The sequence below is a fragment of the Dreissena polymorpha genome, chromosome 7 (genome assembly GCF_020536995.1).
Source record: "Dreissena polymorpha isolate Duluth1 chromosome 7, UMN_Dpol_1.0, whole genome shotgun sequence".
Classification (NCBI taxonomy): domain Eukaryota; kingdom Metazoa; phylum Mollusca; class Bivalvia; order Myida; family Dreissenidae; genus Dreissena; species Dreissena polymorpha.
The window spans coordinates 53,002,513-53,023,946 of NC_068361.1; the positions used below are offsets into that span (position 1 = coordinate 53,002,513).

Below are 21,434 nucleotides of genomic sequence, written 5' to 3' on the forward strand. Positions count from 1 at the left end.
TTCTATCACTAATTTTTTATTACTCTAGTTTACGCATGCAATTGATAATTATAATTTTATAATTAGACGTATCATTATTTTTATTGAAGCTTTTCTGCAAATAATTATACGGCTAATGCATAGATCTCTTTGTTGTGCCGAATTGTCTGTCGTTCAGTCTTCAGACAATCTTAATTAATTTGATGCTAATGACGCGTTCTTTTAAAATGCAAATAAATGTGTTAATGCATTCTTTTGTCACTAAATATTATATTTTTAAATATTATTTAGGTGTTGTTTTTTAGTTTCTTTTCGATTTATTGACTAAACAAGTCTCGTTATCCATATGCTTTGCGTTAGCTGTAAGCAATGGTTTTGACTACCAGTGCATTGCGCATGCACGAAAATCAGGAATCAAAACAATAACAATGAACTGGTCTATACCGCGCCAGATTCGATTAATACCATTGGGTTCCATCTCATCTGCGGCTTGTCCTTTAATTGATTGTATTTCAATTGCTGTTCCCAGAATAATGTCTTGCAGCTGTTTGCATTTTCTCTGTACCATGAACTTTCTGTGTCTATAGGATTGTCCAGCAGTTCCATAAAATCCATGCTTTAATCTAAGCTTAATTGCATTCCATTTTTGTCAATTTCATGATTTATCTTTCTTTTCATTTTTGCATTCTCTTGTTCCAGTGTTGTTGTGTATTCCTGGTGTTGCTTGAACCAGGGACATATACAAACTTTGTTTTTGTATAGGTCAAAAAAAAAGTTTGTATATGTCCCTGCTTAAACTTTTGAAATTTCTGATAAGATGTCAGCCTGTTGAAAGGGGTTTGACAGTGCAACCAATCTTTCTTAAGTTAGGGGTGTACACTTTCCGTGTTTTCTCTTGCCTAGAGAGTTGAATGAGTAATGTACGTCGGTAGGTCTGACAACATTTACAACGTTTGTTCTGAACAAGGAGCTGACAGTTTGTTGAAATAATGGTAGACGTTCCAGTGTAACATGTGCGTAGCCCTTTTCGTGATGGACCATCCCTTGCATCCAAGTATGATCCTTCTGGTATGAATGTTTGAAGACCTGGGTCAGGATTTCCGGGGCAGATATTGAACCGACCAACCGATCTTAATATCCTTGACATAGTAGATACTGTGGTGCACACTCTTGGAATGGAACTCCATATTTTGTGGTTGGACAGTAACTTTTTGTCATGTACCTGGATGCTAACACTGAAATGTTCATTCACTGACACAGCTAATTTCATTTTCATTAGATCATCACTGTCATACAACTGCACAAAGCGGACTGACTGACTTTTCTTAAAGCACACATAATCATCATTATCAATATATGAGCACTCTTTCTTGAACTTGCTGAATAGTATATCTTTTCTTTTTTGAACAAATCTATCTAGGTCATCATGCTCATAGTACTGAAATGCATGTTTGTTTATGATCACATAATATGCATCTGCGTAGTCTAAGCTTCCTTCATCAGCTTCTGTCACAGTTTGACTTGAGTCCGATTGTAATGTAGATAAACACTGACTGAAGAAGTTGTCACTGGCGTAAGTGTACTCAGAGATCTGGTCACACATCGTCTCTGGTTTACATTCTGCAAGTATTAAAACAAAGAGAACATTATAGTAAGGACCATTGAGCATGAAATTTTATTTATGGCATTACATTTTTCAAGAAGTAAGATATAAACAAATGGGCCCTCAAAATAAAGCAATGTCTTTAAGTTAGTTTATAAAGTGATTTTTTAAATCGTCTTAGATTCCGCTTTTTCTCTAAATGACGCGAATTCCCTGCTTGAAGGACCCCAACCCCATTCCCCCAAACAAGGTGTGTAAGCCCTGCCTAGATACATGTACCATGGAGATAAACATTCATGATTCTGACCAACTTTGATGAAGCTCAGACAAAATATATATCCAATAAAGTGTGCACCTGCTACATGGCTTTTACTCCCTGAATGGGAAGGGGCCTTAGCCTGCTGAATTGGGAAACAGAAAAGCTGATGTAACTTTGGATTTATGGCAAAAATCAACTGCTTGGTTTTACAGAAGTTAAATTGGGAAGCCACCTTTAAAAGGCCTCTTAATATATAAGGTGAAAAAGCCATGCGTTATAGTGTGGACTGCATGTATGTTTTCTGTAATTCACCTTAAAACCTACTTTTCAAAGTTATGACCGAAGTTTTAACATGTCATAAACAAGGCATTACCTTGAGAAATCTCAATTTTGACTGCAAAGTGTTTGTTGTTGGATTTCTTGCCACGGTTCTTATAATCCCCTTTCCTACTGGACAACCTGGATCTGCCTCGCTTAAGGACAGGCATGAGGATAGTCGGACAGTTAACTTTCAATGCAACTTCAATTGGTCCTGAAATGAAATAAAATATTTGTTACAAATGATTTCCTTGTGTTTTTCATGTTTTTGTTTTGTATTTTCAGTGTCAGAGTTTTATAAGCCTCAAGATTCACCACAAACTGGTACCAAGCCCACTGGTACCAAGTCAACTGTGACACCAAAAAAACTAAACATCTCCATTCCAGATCAAAAGAAAAGACTTCAGAGAAATATTCGCAGAAACAGAGCCGGAATCAATAAACAATGTAGGTGACAACACAATTCATAAGCAGGGCCCTTAATCTATCAAATCTGCGACCGAATTTTGGCCGCAGTCCCCCAACTGAAAAGTATACTTTTTTCCCCCTTTTGGGGAGAAAAATTCCCCCTATATTAAAAAATAAAAATAAAAATATTATTTTTTTAATAAGATGTGTCTCATGATTATTATATCTCAATTCTATTTCAATTAAATTAATACTTAAAGAAGTATTCCGAGATATAACACTTTTGTCGGACACTGATTGAGAAAAACGCTCTAGGCAAAGATGTCGCAGAAGTTAAGTGACGCATGACAATACACAGGGTCGAGTGTGTACACAGTAATCTCGTTTATATCGATATTTCCTGCTGTGCAGGCCCGATTTACAAGCGTTACGCACTCGTAATACTTTTAGAGGTAATTTTTATGTCGGCGGATAAAATAATCGCCATTTGTTTTAGACAATTTTAAGAAATAATAGCCAGTTGGATAAAATAATCGCCATTGGCGATAATGTCTGGCAGCAGCTTGAGCCCTGAATTTAATCTTGTCAAACATACTAAATTATGAAAAAGAAATGAATATAGTGCAAACATGTACAAATGTAATAATGAGAGAGTAAGTAAAAAAATCCCCCCAAAAGGGAAACACCGCGAAAATTCTCCCTCATGAGGGTAGCGACCAGCTTCCCCTAAAATGGATTGAGGGCCCTGATAAGCTAAGTTCTCTGTACATGGCAAAGGAATCACTAAGGTTTCTGAAAAACTCAACAGTAACAGTGAAGTGGTTAAACAATTAATAGAGTTCCTATGTGAGCCTTTCCACAAGATTTTCAACACCACATCTAAAGAAATGAGCTATCGAGAAGCAATCTTTGCCGCCTTCTATGATATGAGAATAGATTCAGTTGACAATGTGAGTAAAATTGTGAAAGGAATTGTTGACTGTGACACGCTTCCAGTGCGACAGTTTTCAGCAACATTACTGCCCCAGATTCTAATTATTTACCTAGAAAAGTGTCTCCCATCAGAGGCGTATTTAGGTGGGGGGCTTGGGGGCTAAAGCCCCCCCCCCAGCTGGCTGGCTAGACACGATTTTTAATAAAAATGAGCCCCTTACTGTTTCAATCCACTTGTGTATTTCCTGTCATATGTCCCTAATTAAGCCATAAACAGCTGTCGATTTGTGTGATTAGCTCCCAGGCATGTGTACAGACCATCTAACCTTCGTCAGCTAAGTGCACGCTTTATTGACTGTAAGTAATAAACTGCGCTTTTGATTGGCTGAAGAAGATACATTCAACTAATGAAATTCATCCATACATTTAGCTAAACATAAATGTTTACAAATTGCTGCCGCATGAGACTTGTGAAAAACAATATTTCAATTTGTAGCAATTAAAGAGTTTAGATGAACGCAATGGACAATCATAATTATTTTTCGGTAATTTCTTTGATGAATTTAATTGGTATTAGCTCTTTAGAGTGATAATCCTTTTGAGTAACAAGTTATTGCCAGTGAAATTCAACTGCACAATTAATGAATGGCAATTTTTATTATTTATTTTTTTTACAAATCGTGCTAACTGCTTTGATGTTCATCCATACTTTTTAAAATTAAAAAAGACTCAAAAATGAAGAATTACTTTGCTATATAAAACTAAATCATTTTCTTAAAGCGTGACAACATCGAGGCAGCTACACCCGAATTAAACTACACAGAAACCTAACGACTCCCTTTGTTAACACTTTTGTGAACGAAATGGACACCCGATGCAGTGATTTGCAGACTAAGGCAGCCATGGGATTGAAGTTTATACCTGAACAAATTTGCGCCTCTCCTGTCAGTGCTAGTGACCTTGAATGGTTCATTGATGATCTCCCTTCCCCTCAGTCCCTCCCTGCCGAGTTGCACTTTATATGGCAGGCTAGGTGGAAAGGTGTACCCAACCCACCTACTACCCTTCAGGGCTCTGTTGCACATTGTGATTCCCAGCTGTACCCCATCATTTACACTGTTTTGTCCATATCATGTGTGTTCCCTGTTACATCATGCGAGTGTGAAAGGAGTATCAGTGCCCAAGGACTTGTTAAGACAAAACTAAGATCATCAATGGGTCAGGACAGGTTGTCCGCTGTGTGCCTGCTTTCCATTCATAGGGACATGGACATAAACATTTTAATGTTGTACCTAAGTTGACCTAGTAGGATATCCAACAAGGTTAAATAGGAGGTCCACCCATCTAACTCTGTTAAAAAAGTTATGGATAAAGATAATGTCTCCCACCACTTTAGTGGTTTGAGAGACATTTGATTTACCCCTGTGTGTCTGTCTGTCCGTGTGTCTGTCACACATGATGTGTGAACTCAAGTTCTTATTTGTTTTACATGCACTTTTATCATGCAAAATGCTGATTAGATAGCAGGAAATCGCATCATTTCAAGGTGCCATTTCAAAAAAAAATCGTCGACGGAAGGGGACACCCCTCCCGCACCCTCCCCTGTTGAGCCTCCCCCCCCCCCCCCCTCTGAAAATTTTCTGGATACGTCTGACCATACGTTTAGAATTTTCACAATTTACCTTCTAAGTTCTGTTCTGATTCTGCAGCGTGAAATATTGACTTCCGCCAAAAGTGAAAACCTCCTTTTTGAAGATTCAAAATTTCCTGCGGCCGTGTGGCTGTGACCAACAACAACAACCATCGAGATTGTCAGAAAATTATGTATTTTGCGAGTTATACTTTATACAATAAGCAATAATATATAAATAAATTAAATCAAACATTTTCAGCCTTGTTTATTGTGTATGCTTATTCTGACAAAGTATCAATTATGACTAGAATTACGTGTTATTTAAAGTGCTATTATTTCGGATTTTATTTTCGGATAAACTAGTCAAGAACCAATAATCTAAGGAAATTAGTCAATATATGTATCTGATATTGCTTATTCATATCAACATACAATTAACTACAACTGAATCAAGGTAAGTGTTTCTTTTAACTACCTGAAGGTTATGACATAGAAAGTAGATTTTTGTGTGAAATAAGGCAAAGCCTCAAAGAGAGCTCGATTAATATTTAATAGAAGAAACTAACAAAAAACTAAAAACAAAATAATAAAGATTATATTTGAATTAAATTATTAAAAGGCACTTCCTAGCAGAAGGACGTGGAGTTCGCAAAGACTAGTATAAAAAATAAGGAAATGAACTTTTAATTATTATGTTAATCAGCAATTAAACGACAAACAGGCCATATGGGGGTCTGGGGGTGGGGTCTTTATCCTGGTCAAAAATACAATTGTTGTCTCAGAAATGAAAAAGTTGCAAACAAACTGTGAAATCCTTTGGTTAAAACTTGAAATATTTGGAGCTCAACCCCTGTACTTGGGATCATACTACAGACCCCACGAACAAGATGAAAATAGCATATTAGAATTACACAAGTTACTACAACTGGTTAACAAACTCAAAGGTAAAGTGTGGCTTACTGGGGACTTTAATTTTCCAAAACTATCCTGGGACAGCCAAGGTATTCCCTTAGTTAAAGATGGTTGCTCCCTTCCAAAACTCTACGATGACTTCCTATCACTTATAAATGACTTCTCTCTCCAACAAATGGTCAGTTTCCCAACAAGGTTAACAAACACTTTAGATCTGTTCTTTATGTCAAACCCCTCTCTCATTAAAAATGTAAAGTTAGTAGCTGGTATCTCTGATCACGACATTGTTCAAATCACTTCCGATATCAAACCCCGACTAAATCGACAAAAGCCCCGCACTGTACACCTATTCCATAAAGCAAATTGGGTCAACTTTCAACAATACATTGTTTCTAGGTCCCCTACCATGTTCACAAATTACCAATCTAAGTCCATCGAAGAGCTATGGACTGAATTCAAGGACCTTCTCCGAGAGGGATCAAACCTCTTTATTCCCTCAAAGAGGTTAGGATCAAAACCCTCTCTTCCCTGGATCACCCAAAGTATCCTAAGACAAATAAGAAAAAGAAATAAATTGTATGTTAAACAAAAAACTGGCAGTCCCAAGGTCAAACAACAGTATAGAAAACTCAGAAATCAGGTTAAAAATAAAATAAATCAGGCCCACAACAGTTACCTTGAATACGTACTCGAAGCGCAGTCCGGTGATCCAGACACCCCCCACATAGGTCAAAATTTCTCCCGTAAGAAGCTCTTCTCCACAATCAAAGATGCTAAACAGGATACCCAAGGTATCGCTTTTCTACTGGAAAATGATAATCTTATCACTGATAGCAAGGGTCAAGCAAACTTCCTCAATCGCCAATTTCAGTCCGTCTTCACCCCAATGAATCCTCTAAAATTAGGTCAACTCTGTTTAATGAAAGCCCAAACCCTGTTTAGAAACACCCCTAAGACAAAATACCCCAAAATGCCCGAAATCTCCATAAGTGTAAGTGGTGTCCAAAAGCTTCTGTCCAACTTGCAGACTGGCAAAGCTTGCAGCCCTGACAATATCAAGCCTATTGTCCTTAAAAATCTAAGCGTACAAATTGCCCCCTTGGTTACCAGAATCTTTCAAAAATCTCTAGACACAGGCACTGTCCCCTCCGACTGGATCAAGGCGAATGTCACCCCCCTTTTCAAAAAAGGCGACAAAAGTAACCCTGCTAACTACAGGCCGATTTCACTGAGATGTGTTCTTTGCAAAGTCATGGAACACATCGTCGCCTCAAACATCACCAAACACTTCCAGGTCAACAACATTCTTTTCCATCTCCAGCATGGCTTTAGGTCAAAACTGTCATGCGAGACACAGCTCATAGGACTTGTAGAGGACTTATCCAGGAACCTTATTCATGGTCAACAAACAGATCTAATACTCCTGGATTTCTCGAAAGCGTTCGACAAGGTCAATCACATGAAGTTACTCTACAAACTGCACCAACACGGCATCCAAGATAGCATATTACAATGGGTCAAATCTTTCCTTATAGGTCGACTTCAGTCTGTCTTGGTAAATGGTGACAATTCAGACGAGGTTCCAGTCACATCAGGTGTCCCCCAGGGCTCTGTTCTCGGCCCTCTTCTCTTCTTGCTCTACATAAACGATTTGCCAGAAAACATAGTGTCACATGTCCGGTTATTTGCTGATGACACTGCTGTCTACATCACGGTCAACAATCCCACTGAACAAAATACCCTGCAAGAAGATCTAGATCGGCTACAAAAATGGGAACACACTTGGGATATGGAATTTAATCCTTCCAAGTGTACGGTTATGAACATCACCAGGTCAAAACGTCCCTACAAATCCACTTACACACTCCACGGTCATATTCTAGAAACAGTTAGTGATGCTAAATACTTGGGTGTTAGCATCACATCTGACCTCAGCTGGAATAAACACATAAACCAGGTTACTGCAACAGCCAGTCAAACACTAAACTTCATCAAACGAAACATTCCCATAAAACACCCACGCATTAGAGAATTTGCCTTCAAAACCCTGGTCCGCCCACAACTTGAGTATAGTAGCTCAGTGTGGAGCCCACACACACAACACAACATAAACAAGATCGAGATGGTCCAACGCAGGGCCGCTCGATGGGTTACAAATGATTACTCATATCACAACAATGTCACACACATGCTAGACAAATTAGGGTGGCGTTCACTTGAGAACAGAAGGTATGACTCCCGGCTACTGATGTTCTATAAAATTGTCCACGGACTGGTTGCTGTACCAATGCCTCCCTATGTCACTCCTCCGACCCGGCTCACTAGACATTTGCACCCTCTTTCATTCAGACAAATCCCTACTCCAAGCAACTACTATAAATTCTCCTTCTATCCAGCCACTATTGTCCTATGGAACTCTCTACCAGCCAATATTGTACAGGCACCTACCCTGGACCAGTTTAGGCTGGGGGTTACCAAACTAGACCACAGTTTCTAAGCAGGTTGGCTGTTTTTAACCTTTTATCTGTATATTCCTTCTTTTAACTAACACTATCACCTTTGTTTCTATGTCTCACAAATACATTATGTATTACTTTTATCTCCTATACACTTCTTCCTTAATTTCTTAGCACTGACACGCACCTGCTTGTATTAATGCTAATTGTTGGCGACTAGCAGTATATATAGATAGATAGATATTGAAGGGTTTCATATGAACTGACCAACGGAACTGTTAGCCCAAAACCCCAACCAAAACAGATTGTTACACTATCAGTTGCAAGCCTTGCAACCACAAGTTTACCTACAAAGGTAAGATCGGGATTCGAACCCGAAACCACCCATGAGCCATCTAATGATACCAGCCTGGGTTGCTCTACCAATCAAGCTATCTGACCTTTTGAAAAATATATAGGTAAACTGCAATGCTGTATAATGGCATGATTACCTTGCTTAGGAAAATTTTACAAAGAATTACATTTAATTGAAATTTTGTTATTATTTAGAACAGTATATTGTCAGTTCAAAAGCTCAGATGAGATAATGTTTGAAAAGCCCACAAAAGCTTCTGTTTGTAAAATGGTGCTTATTTGCCACCTGTGTAGTTTAGATAAAATCACCTTATTTTGCACGAATCTGGTATAAATATATATGGTTCCAATACCAACTGCGGATTAGAGCAACAGAACAGTCCTTGTAACTAAATAACTTCAATATATGACCTATCCTTCAATAATTTTGTATACCTGAAGAGAAGATATATAGGTGAAAGTTGAAATGCATGAAACTATAAACAAATTGTGCAGCAAACAAAGATTGGTATATACCAAGGACATAGATATTAATCTAGTATGTATGTCCTTGTCATTACCTCCTAAAAACACTAAACAATCAACTAGAACATACAATGTAAAAATTTAGAAGAGCCAACTGTTGCGACCTTGTCAATTATAATTTTTAAGTGCACATCATCGTCGCTGGCATCAGCAATGATTTCTCCATGTTGCATACTGTACTTAGATTTCACAAGGGCCAGGCAGCATATTTGTTTTATTTTTATTTTTATTTTTGAGCATTTAAAGTCAAAGTAATTTCAAATTACCATAATTTAGAAGTTAATACAATGAAGGTCAGCGACAATTATGTCACCCACCAAAACATGTTATTTAATACCATTGATATAACACTTTTTTGTAGTAGAATGTTTATGATTTACGAGGTGGTACATGTTGTACCAAATTGAGAACAGTGTCTATTCTCTCAAATTTAGTAAGTGACATTTTCTGTCAAATGAAATGTTGTCAAAATATAAAAAAATTCCAACGATCGGATTGTGGTTTGGTATTAAACAAGCATCGGATTGACAAACCCTTGGTTATTAGCGAAGGTTACGTAAAAGACTGCGCTGATGCTTTGCAAGAGATAAGTGTGAAAGTTACCGCAATAACCAACGCTTACACGTCGATTATTTTGATTCTCACACGATTTCATAAATATGTTATCCGCAATTTAAAGGTTATAAATGAGAATATATTAACCGAAAGTCCTCCACTTTTCCGTGAAAACGTGATGTCACCACAACAATGAAAATCAAATGACGTCGTCTTCATTCATAGTGCGCGGACAATCAAAGTGACGTCATACTTATCTCTAAACATAAACAAATATTTTGATTAAATTAAAAAGGAAATAACCAGATGAGTAATTCTAAATATAGTCACAATAAATACAGAGAAGAATTTTAGAATATTTAAAAGCCCTGCGGATGCTTTGCGAGCTGGCTAATAAATTAATACGGTCCAACATAAATGCACCAAATTATGGCATAGTTTCTTAATGGAGGACCAATAAGATTAAATGTACAAGAAAGATTAAATGTACAAGAAAATTTATGCATTATACTTGAACATATTTTATGTGTACTAAATTATAATCTTTTAGTAGGTGTTTCTTCTGCAAATGTGTCACCATCTCTCAGTTACGTAAATAAATAAAGTTTGTAACAAAGACTGAATGTGAAAATAAAAAGATTAAACACCTCCCACAGGTTAAATTTCCGTACATGCTTACTTGTAAATGGATATCCCTGTAAAATTTGACATGACAAATGTAAACAAAAGCTAAAACAATGCAGTATTGTTATAAATACTTTTTAGAAACAGTTCAAAATGTAAATGCGGAACACTCACAGAAATGTTTTCCTGCAACATATTGTATTCTGTTTTGACAAGATTATATCACATTAAAGTATTGTTTATTTTTTTTTTAAATTTGTCTTAATTCGCCAGAAGAAGTTTTTTTAAATATTTTCAACCATTGACGGTCAATGTATGAGTACATTTCTTTCCACAGGTCATTTAACGGTCCTTCGACGGGGCGCTTGAATTTCGAAAACAGAGTCAGTGGGGCACTTGAACTCTTCTGATCAGTGTATTTTTGCAGCTTCTGCAGCTAGCCATTCTAAAGAATCAAAGCTATAAAAACTTTTGAAAGCCCATTTACGATCCTCTGTCAATAACATGTATTGCTTTACCTAAATAAAGACCGCTTAAAGGCAGAGCGTCATTTTATTGGAAAAACAATATTGACCAATGAGAGCCCACACTTTATGAGCGACAGCACTCGTAGGCATGTAATACCTGCAGTTTAGTTGCAATAGTCCAACTCCCAGATATTGACCCTCCGGGTCACTGGGAGTTGCAACTGGTTACAGCATTTTTCATGTCAAGTCCCCCGCCATAAATCTGGGTGGTACTTTAATTGGTAATATTATCAACATAAACAATTTTCAGGCATAAATAAACACAAACAGATCATATATCACTAATGCGCAAATAAAAACAACTAACCTGATGTGGTGTGCTCGCATAATAATGATATTAATCCAAAGTTTCAAACACATCAACGGTTCTTGAAATTTGAAAGTTTTTGCAATGGAAAAAGTCGAGTATTCCGAAAATTCCTATTTCCTATTCCTATTTCCTATTTCCATCAATTGTCTCTGGAATCCCCTGCGAGATAGATCTCGTGTCTAATCAACCAATCATAATACACTGACTTTCTACAGAACCTTTGTAAGATAGATCAATTCAAAACTTCGACTTTCAGTTTGGTAACGGTTTTTATAAACTTTTAATTTTGAGCATTTATCCACAAACAACACGCAAATTGATATTGATAACAGGTATTGTGTTTGTTACGCTGTTTAAGGTTGATTGAAATGGAATTTATAGACAAACTCGTGACTTAAAGTCACTTATTATTTTGACATTGAATTTGGTTTAATCAGAAAGAACGATGAGCTGTACGTATGTACCCATAAAATCTCAGAGCATGCAAGAAGAACTAACCTGTAGTTAAATCATGCAGACGACTCGTTACATACATTTAATTGCCACAGAAATCCTTGCCAGCTAATTATAAGAATGATGATGGCAACAAGCTGAAATCCTGGTGAAAATTTTCCATTTCATGCATTATACTGTCAAAACATTGTTTCAACTCGTTAAGCGTTTTAACAAGTTAAAGTTGAATTCATTACGAAGCTTTTAATGTTTTGTTGAAATCTCCAATTAGCATAAATACATTTCTTATCTGAAACTCAGTTCAGAATGTTAATGTTAGCGCGACTTTGACTAATTCTAGCTTCAAATAAACAGTGCATATTTATATCCTGTTGAATCTTTGTATCAATAAAAAAGGCGCGAAAATTATGCAGCATGTACAACTTCGTGTCATTTGCATGGAAAGCGTGGGTGTATTGATGGTTGTATAAACATGCACACATCACGCCAAGTGATTTAAACATGTTTAGTGGGAGTAGTTCATCAAATCTTCAAATAGTCACAAATGCCGGAATTCATTTTATACTTTAGGCTTTAGAAAAAAGAGTGTTTACAAAATTCTTGAGCACTTTTATCGTTAATATTTAGCAGAGTTTGCTTTTATAAATAGAATATACAGGATTTTCAGATAATTAAGAGAAACTGGAAAAATAGTAAGTATGCACTTAAAGAGTCGGATTAATACGGATGTATCGGGGAATCGTTAGAGTTGGGATTATAATCTCTTTACGGAAAAGGTTCTAAACCATTAAAAAACAATTTATAAATATATCTTTATCCATGACTATAGTTCTTGTTTTTAAGAGTCATAGCTCACCAAAAGTATATGACGTTACAAGCCCTGCGGCGCCAAATGACGTTATTGGCCTCTAGAAATGTAAAAAAAAGTAAGGAGGGGACAGTCCACCCCACCCTATTGGCCCCGGGTTGTCTGAAAAAATTCCTGGAAAAAGCACTGGATTTTTATTAGCTTGGCTGTTTTCGGAGAAAACCCGAGGTATTGTCATAGCCAGCTTGTTGTGTCGTGTCCGTCGTCGTGTCCGCCGTCCGCGTCGTGCTAAAACCTTAACATTTTGTCAAGGTTTTGAACATTGGCTCTAAAATCAAAGTGCTTCCACCTACAACTTTAAAACTTCATATGTAGCTGCACCTTGCATGATGAGTTCTACACGCCACACCCATATTTGGGTCACTAGGTCAAAGGTCAAGGTCACTGTGACCTCTAAAAAAAAAAATATTAAAATTCTGACAAGCTTTCATTTCTTAAAAAATGCACCCGCAGCCGAGCGTGGCACCCGTTATGTGGTGCTCTTGTTACCATTATTAGTATAGTTGTTTAACATGTCATTAGTCGTTACCAATCTCTATCATATTCATGTTTCAGGCGTGGCTTATGAAAAATGAAAGCAATATCGGCTGGGATTGCTAAGCAATGGGAAAAAGTGTACAAACATGTTGCAAAGGCAGTGGTATTCATTGACAATACTGCAGGAGAGTTGCTACATTGGCAAGGTGGGTTACCTCGACTCTTGAATGCTGGAGCAACTGATGTCAAGGAATTCTCTTCCTTTGAGGTAGGTCTTAAGCATGTCATTTCAGAAAGCAGCATAATTATAGCAGTTACACTGTCCAATTCTACATCTGTGTGTTGATGCAAAATTTCCTGCCTTTTCATTAAAAAAAGGTCCACCATCGTAAGACAATGTGTTGCATGTAGCAACCGTCTCACTAGCTAAATTGTCAAGTTCACAATTAGAGGTCAAAAATAAAAGTTGGCCTTAAAACAGCTTGGAAATTCTTGTCTCAGCAATATTTTTGGCATATATTCATGTACATGTGTATTATAAAATAATAATCCATCATAAGACTACATGATGCATGTAATATTTGTCTTCCTACCACAAAGGTCAAGATCACACTTAGAAATGGAGTTCAAAGGTCAAAATTGGGCTTTATAGATCTTTTTAACTGGATTTTGAAGAAAACAACACTTTGCCATTTTAAAAATGACCAAATAGCAGCTGTTAAAAGAGCTTGTTTTTGTTATGTTAAATGCTTTGTCTTTAAAGAGTGGAGCCGAAGACCAGAAGAAAGGTGTATTCGTTGTGAGCGGCCTCCTGGTCGGAGTGGCCAAGGAGATTATTCGTGACATACTGCAGGCCAGCCATTTTCAGGTGATCTTGCTGTTTGTTTCTGCTGCCTCAGTTATTAAAGCTTTGTTCTGGGAACATTGAGCTTAGTTCAAGTGCGTAAAGTTTTGTCGCAGATTAGCCAGTGCAGTCCACACAGGCTTATCAGGGACGACACTGTCCCCCTAAATTGAATGTTCGCTAAGAATGGATTTCCTTCAAACTAAAAAATACCATAGTGGAAAGTGTCATCCGTGATTGGCCTGTGCTGATTGCATAGGCAAAATCTGGGATTTCTTTTAACACAAATGCTTGAAGTCCAGTTTTTCCAGAACAAGGGCCCATTGTATTCAAAGGATGCTGATTGGTTTCCTGCTGATGTGTCCCTGTAAGCCAGAAGTTTTCATTGGCATGCATGTATGTGTGAGGCTGCTGGTCCCATATCAAGAAATGGCTTTCGTAAGAAAATTTATGGAAAGATTTAAGGGTGTTTTTGCATTTGAAAATCAAATCTTCCTTTTCTAAACAATAATTCCCTAGTAAGTAGTTGAGTCAAAATCACGATAATGGGTACATTTAACATAGGAAATAAATCAAATTATGTTACTGGTACAGACTATTAGAACACCCTTATATTTGTGTATGCTCTTTGTTTTCATTTGCTTTTCATTGATAATGTCTTTAATGTAAATGACAAAATATTCTCCGTAAGTTACATGTGGGTCACCCTTTCATATATAGGGATTTTACATTTGTCTGTCTGACTGTGATTTTTTTCCCCATGAAACCTTGTGAATGGTACAGTTTAAACAACTAGCCAAAAAATCATAAATTGAGCATCGTTATGGAAAAACTGGAATTAATGCATAAGCTTAAAGTGTTGTCTGAGAGTTGCCTTGTCTAGTCCGCACAGGCTAATCAGAGACGACACTCTACGCCTAGACTTGATTTTATGCTTAGTACAGACTCCCTTTAAACGAAAAATTCCATAAAAGTGGAAAATGTTGTTCCTGATTAGCCTGTTTTGACTGCAATGGCTTTTATGGAACAGCACTATGGGCACATGCATTAAGCCCAGTTTTCCCGTTATGCAGCTCAATTATTCATTGTTCTTGTTTCAGTATGTAGTTGTAATTACATGCCAGAGTTCTGCCGTGCACTCATTCAGCCTACAGGATGTCACAGAGGAGAGCGAGCAGTTCTTTACTCAGGTGGAAGACAGGCTGCTGGAATGGATGGGCAACATGGTAGGCCACATTGGAGCCTTGTTCTGGGATAACTGGGCTTAATGCATGGGCAGTTCACACAAGCTCATCAAGGACAACACTTTCCGCCCTAAACTTGATTTTCACTAAGAGGAGACTTCTTTTAAACCATAAATATCAAAAAACAGAACGTGTAGTCCCTGATTAGCCTGTGTGGACTGCACAGGCTAATATGGAAGGACATTTTACACATATGCTTTAAGCCCAGTTTTCCCAGAAGATGCTTATTTAGTGCAATTATAAGTTCAATCCTTTGTTGTTTGACTTTTCTATCAAATATGATTGTTTATTATGATATTTATTTCCATCCGATTTCATAGAATTTCAAATTGAAATACTGTTAAGTTTGTTTTCTGGGAAGAACCCATATGGAAATCTTGTGTTTCCTCCCATAATATGGATTAAACCTGGGACCACCAGATTGAAATACCCCAGAAAAAAGATTGGCATTCACTGAACCAGGTTTTAAAAACTTGTTGGTTCTTTTTTATTTTTGAGATCAGTGCATTTATGAAACAAGGAATGTTCTATTGGTACTGAACTAAAACAAACAAACACTTTACTTCAAATGCATAATGGTAGTGTTCAATTTTAATGTTAGATAATTGTTTTTAATATGAAATATAAAATGCTGAATATTTTACATAAATAAAATGTTACTAGTCAGAGCTTAAAGGTACCGTCAACCACGACGACGAAGAAAAGAAAAGTTGTAAATTACCGTATTTTTTTACAATTACTAGTTTATATTGATTAAAATATCACACTGGTATATTACATTACTTGAAAAAAAGATCATATTTTCAGTATATTTGGTAAAAAAATTTTCGATATGAAATCGAAAGTACATCACGAAAATAGGTGACAATATACGATATACACACAATAAATAACGCAAGTAGATTGATCATTTTATATATAAAATATATACAATTAACTACGCATGCACAATTTGCATTCCTGGGTTTAACACGTGACGATGATGATCTATCGACTTGCGTTATATATAGTTAACTAGTAGTTACCTGGTACACATACCCAGTAAAATTTTATTACTGAATATACTGAAAATATGAAAACTTAACAACTTTTTCAAGTAATGTAATATACCAGTCGTGATATTTTAATCAATCTAAACTAATAATTGTAAAAAAATACAGTATTTTTTAACTTTTCTTTTTTTGTCATTTGTGGTTGATGACCGGTCCCTTTAAGTGATAGATTAATTTGGATCATGTCGGTGGGCAATGCGCTCTTCTTGGATTTAAATGTTTCTTGTTGTTAAGCAAAGTGCCCTAACAAAAACTAAATACTCTGACTTGCATTTTCAAGCTGAGATTTGATGGTACATGTATTGTGTATTTATCAGATAAAGAATGCTACATTTGTTCGTCCCTAGAACTACACAGCTGAGGTGTTCCATGTTCCATTGTCTGCGGTCAATGTGGGTAACTCCATATTCCTCATGCCAGGCCATGCCAAGTTGTTTCCCTTGGTCGGCTCAGATCTTTCCCAGGTGGAGCTCTTGTACAACAACAGACATGCGAAGGTAATGTGCTTGTTGGAGAGAGGGTTAATATTTTTATGCCCCAGGATCGAATGATCGGGGGTATATTGTTTTTGGCCTGTCTGTCATTGTATGTGTGAGTGTGTGTGTCACTGTGTGTGTCACTGTGTGTGTCACTGTGTCCCAAAACTTGAACCAAAGCTTTAACATTGGTCATAACTTTTGCAATATTGATGATAGCAACTTGATATTTGGCATGCATGTGTGTCTCATGGAGCTGCACATTTTGAGTGGTAAAAGGTCAAGGTCATCCTTCAATGTCAAAGGTCAAAAAAACAAATCCAAGGGAAGTAATAAGCTTTAAAAGGGAGATAATTTCTAAACCTTCCAAATGATATATTGAAATTTTATTTCAAAGCGGCGCCAATGGGGGCATTGTGTGTCTGACAAACACATCTCTTGTTCTTGTAAGCTTGAAGTGCAAGTTATTCTATTGTAATATAATGTGAGAGTCTTATCTTTTGTATGAACACAAGATGTTGAACTAGCCCAAACATGGCATGGTTAGGATTCAGGTACAATTGGTGATTCCAGGGAAAATTTGCAAAATATATAACAAAATCATGACTTAATTCTTTGGTTGGCACAAACGTTTAGCGGTCGGAGCTACAGAATTGTTGATAAGTGATTATAAGATGAGCATATTTGTCTTCAGAAAAGATCAACATTGTCTATTGTTTAGTGTAAAATTAACAACATAAAATGAGTAATGAGTGATTACAAAATTTTTGTACGCATGAGTTTTACATTGCATAGTTTGTGATGCTCCATGTGGATGTAATAAAGGTAAATTATTTACATGATGCATACATCGATACTTATTAAAATGTGAATGGTAAATGTTCATGCACTTGGTAGGATGGCATATAGCAGTTGCACTGTCGGGTTTTCTGTCCATCCAGCATCAATTTCCGCAGTTTTTTCTTAAAATTTTTCAGATATTTACCTTATTTTGCATGATTTCATGACTTACAGGTTAAGATGTGTTCTGGTCCATTGATTTTTTCCAAAGTTGTGGGCATTGGACTTATGAATTTTCATTAAAATTCTACTTTTCCCGATTTCTTTCTCAATTGTTCTCAGATACTGACCTTATTTTGTGGTGCTCGAGTCTACATTTATGACTTACACATCAAGTTAAAGTTTAAGTTACATCCATTGATATTTGACAAAGTTGCGGGCCTTGGGCTGAACAATTTTCTCTTAAATAGCATGTTCCCGAAAACAAGTCCGAGATACTTTCATATACTTACCTTATGTGTTGTGTGTGAGTCTACCTACATGACTTACCTATCAAATTGGAGTTTCGTTTGGATTCTTTGATTTTTGACAGAGTTGGATTTCAACGCTGTGTAAATAATTAAATGGTAAAATATAGCCAGCATGAAAATCCTAAACATCTGTTTGCAGCCAGAACATAAAGACTTTGAGTCGCTGAAGAGTATAGATATCTCCTGCCTACCTAAAGATCTGCAAGTTTCCTATAAGGTATTTGTCTTTTGCAATTGAAGTCATAATTTTCATGATTGTCATCTTTCTGTTGTTTTCGTTATTATTGCCTCTCTGATCGTCATCATCATTTATCATCACCATCATCATCATTATCATCACCATCATCATCATTACCACCTCCATCATCTCTGTAATTGTCATCATCATCATCATCATTACCACCTCCATCATCATCGTCTCTGTAATTGTCATCATCATCATCACCATTGCCCTTAAAGCAGCTATAATACTGCTACTAAGACTCCCGACTAAACTTGTGTTGCTATTGGCAACAGAGCCTGGTGTGCAGTCTGAACGGCCTACTGACAGAGCTGGGAGTGCGTGAGGACATCTACAGCCTGGGACTTACCAGCAGCATCCTGGCCACAGAACTGGAGGCCTATCCAGCAGCCAGGCAGCGCAGAAAGGTCGTCTTTCTTTGTTAAGTTTGTCTCTCTTTGTTAATTTTGTCTCCCTTTGTTAAGTTTTGTCTCTCTTTGATAAGTTTGTCTCCCTTTGTTAAGTATTGTCTGCCTTTGTTAAGTTTGTCTCCCTTTGTTAAGTTTGTCTCCCTTTGTTGAGCATTTTCTCCCTTTGTTAAGTTCTTCTCCCTTTGTTATGTTTGTCTCCCATTGTTGAGCATTTTCTCCCTTTGTTAAGTTTGTCTCCCTTTGTTAAGTATTGTCTCCCTTTGTAAAATTTTGTCTCCCTTTGTTAAGTGTGTCTCCCTTGTTTACGTTTTGTCTCCCTTTGTTAAGTTTTGTCTTACTTTGTTAAATGTGTCTCCCTTTATTAAGTTTTGTCTCCCTTTGTTAGGATTATCCCTCTTCAGTTTACCCTTACAAAATCAAATTAAATTAAAGACCTTTGTCACTAGCTTCAAGTTTTAAAGCCTTCATTAGCAACCCTTAGATACTGATGAGCAGCAAACAGCATAAAACCTGAACAGTCTGCCAGTTACTCACTTTCTGTTCTGGTTTTATGCTGGTTTCATGTAGCCATTTCGACTTTGCCTCTGAATGAGGAAGGGTTTAGCAATGCATCAAAACACTGTTGTTTTTAGAGACCATGTTTCTTATGAGTTGATCCCAAGAAATTGGTGGCTTACTATCAGGTAATGCAGAAAGATTCTCTGCCGTAGATAAGATTAAACCATTTTGTATTTATTTTTGTTTTTTATAAAGCCTGTGGTGTTAGAGTAAGTCCCAGTTTGAACCTCTTAAGTTAAGCTATTGATGTGAAATACATTCTTATATAATTAACTTCCCATCCTTATAAAATGGGATCTTTTAGAGAGATCTGTTAAATGCCGTCTTTGTAGGTATTGAAAGTCCAGTAACAGGGAAAGATGTCTGGGAGTTGTTGGCTGGGCTAGGGGAGTGGGTGGAGACATTTGTAAACTCAAGGACTTAACTTTTATGTGCAAGTTTGGATAATCACTGTACCATGATGACTTCAGACTGTCCAAGAGCGTGTCTCGCTCGTTCTTGTTGACCGCACACTTGACCTGGCCTCTGTGACCTCACACAACACGGACAGCCTCCTCGACCGGATACAGCAGCTGTTACCACGGTTACCAGGTCATGTGACAGATGTCAAGGTCAACATGACCCCTCTCTGCAATGCTGACAGGTATTAACGATGCATAAATGTTAACTCATGTTTCTAGGCTCTTTAGTAATACATGTATACAGAACACTAGGTAAGTCTTGATTACAAATAAGTATTTTTAGTGAGCAGTGTTTTTTTCACCATTTTGGGAATGCAGCCAGATCCCTTTGAATTGGGAAAAAATGCTGCATTTTGACTAAAATTTGGAATCAGTGCTGTTGTGCTTTTTGCTAAAAAATGCTTTAAATTTTAGAATAAAAATGTTTTCAATGCTACATTTACTAAGGTGCAACCTTTAGAGCTGGATGGGAAATGAACTAAATGTGGATCTAAAAAAATCAAATTATTTTTGGAAATCTTCACTTGGGTCCCATTTGCAATTTTTTAAATACATTTTTCCATTATGAATTTGAACGAAAAAGCAAACACTGGTGAGCCTTTTTTGCCAGTCAAATAAAGGAGCATTATTTGGGATTCCACACTTGGTACTTTATCCCATATTTGTTCCTTAATCCTAATAGGTTGTTGGAGAATTACAATTATTTTTATGCCCCCGAAGGAGGGCATATAGTGATCGCACTGTCCGTCTGTCTGTCCGTCACACTTTGCGTTTAGGTTTCGAAAAATGCTCATAACTTCTATGTCGCTTCAGATGTAACATTCATATTTGGTATGCATGTGTATATAGACAAGGCCTTTCCATACGCACACAAATTTTTACCCCTTTGGCCTTGAACTTAGGGTCCGCGTTTAGATTTCGAAAAATGCTCATAACTTATATCAAAGCGTTAATCAGGGGCATATGTCATCATATGGAGACAGCTCTTGTTTGTTATTATAATGGAGTTTAACAGTTAGGTGGTTAAAATCAAGCAAGTAAAGCCATTTACCAACACACTTATAAAATGTCCAATTGGGTGAACAAGTCACTGAAACAAAAGGGTCAGGGACCTTACTTTTCTACCCTGATACATATTTTACTAAAAATAAGACCTTTGTTTTTACAGCGAAACAGCTGTGGACATCATAGCGCCTGGTTGCCTAGCAGCCCAATCCGGTTCCCAGGAGCACCTGCAGACTGTGCTTGCTGGGAAACAGAAGGAGGCACTGATGGAGGTGAACAGACAACTCGTGGAGGCTGCTGTCAAGAATGGTCTCCCTTTATCCCTAACTGGCAAACCAACCAGAGTCAGCGCTGAGCAGCTGAATTCCACATTGAAACTGTTTAGGTGAGGTCTAGGATGGTATTTACAAATCTTTAACGGAAATTGTTAAATGAAGTAAAACTTGGTGAAAAATAAGATTAAATTTTCCAATGGGAAATCTAATATTTCCTGCTTTTAAAAGAAAGTTGAAGATAATGTTCATTTTTGTAATGCATCCTTTTTTTTCAGATTTTTTTAAATGTTAATATACATGCACACAAACTATCAAAGACACCCTAGGAATTTTATTATTTTTGAAGGAATTAGTGATTTATATG

The 21,434-nt window shown here is 37.0% G+C and overlaps 2 protein-coding genes across 5 annotated transcripts in view; one reads left to right on the plus strand and one right to left on the minus strand.

Moving 5' to 3' along the window:
- LOC127837777 (uncharacterized) lies at window positions 1-5,261 on the minus strand. The gene is made up of 3 exons (XM_052365148.1): window positions 5,183-5,261; window positions 2,215-2,373; window positions 1-1,599 (listed from the first exon to the last, which is right to left on the minus strand). Exons 2-3 carry the CDS (start codon window positions 2,327-2,329, stop codon window positions 800-802), a joined length of 915 nt encoding a protein of 304 aa, XP_052221108.1. The 5' UTR covers window positions 2,330-2,373; window positions 5,183-5,261; the 3' UTR covers window positions 1-799.
- LOC127837776 (sec1 family domain-containing protein 2-like) overlaps window positions 5,234-21,434 on the plus strand; it is a 26,426-nt gene continuing 10,225 nt past the window's right edge. The window contains exons 1-9 of one of the 4 annotated variants that reach the window (XM_052365144.1): window positions 5,234-5,324; window positions 13,273-13,462; window positions 13,958-14,062; window positions 15,139-15,264; window positions 16,682-16,831; window positions 18,260-18,337; window positions 18,637-18,768; window positions 19,800-19,972; window positions 20,959-21,180. In XM_052365144.1, coding sequence (XP_052221104.1) covers window positions 13,289-13,462; window positions 13,958-14,062; window positions 15,139-15,264; window positions 16,682-16,831; window positions 18,260-18,337; window positions 18,637-18,768; window positions 19,800-19,972; window positions 20,959-21,180 — 1,160 coding nt within the window. In that variant the 5' untranslated portion in view covers window positions 5,234-5,324; window positions 13,273-13,288. The other 3 variants (XM_052365146.1, XM_052365147.1, XM_052365143.1) reach the window with 3 other exon arrangements.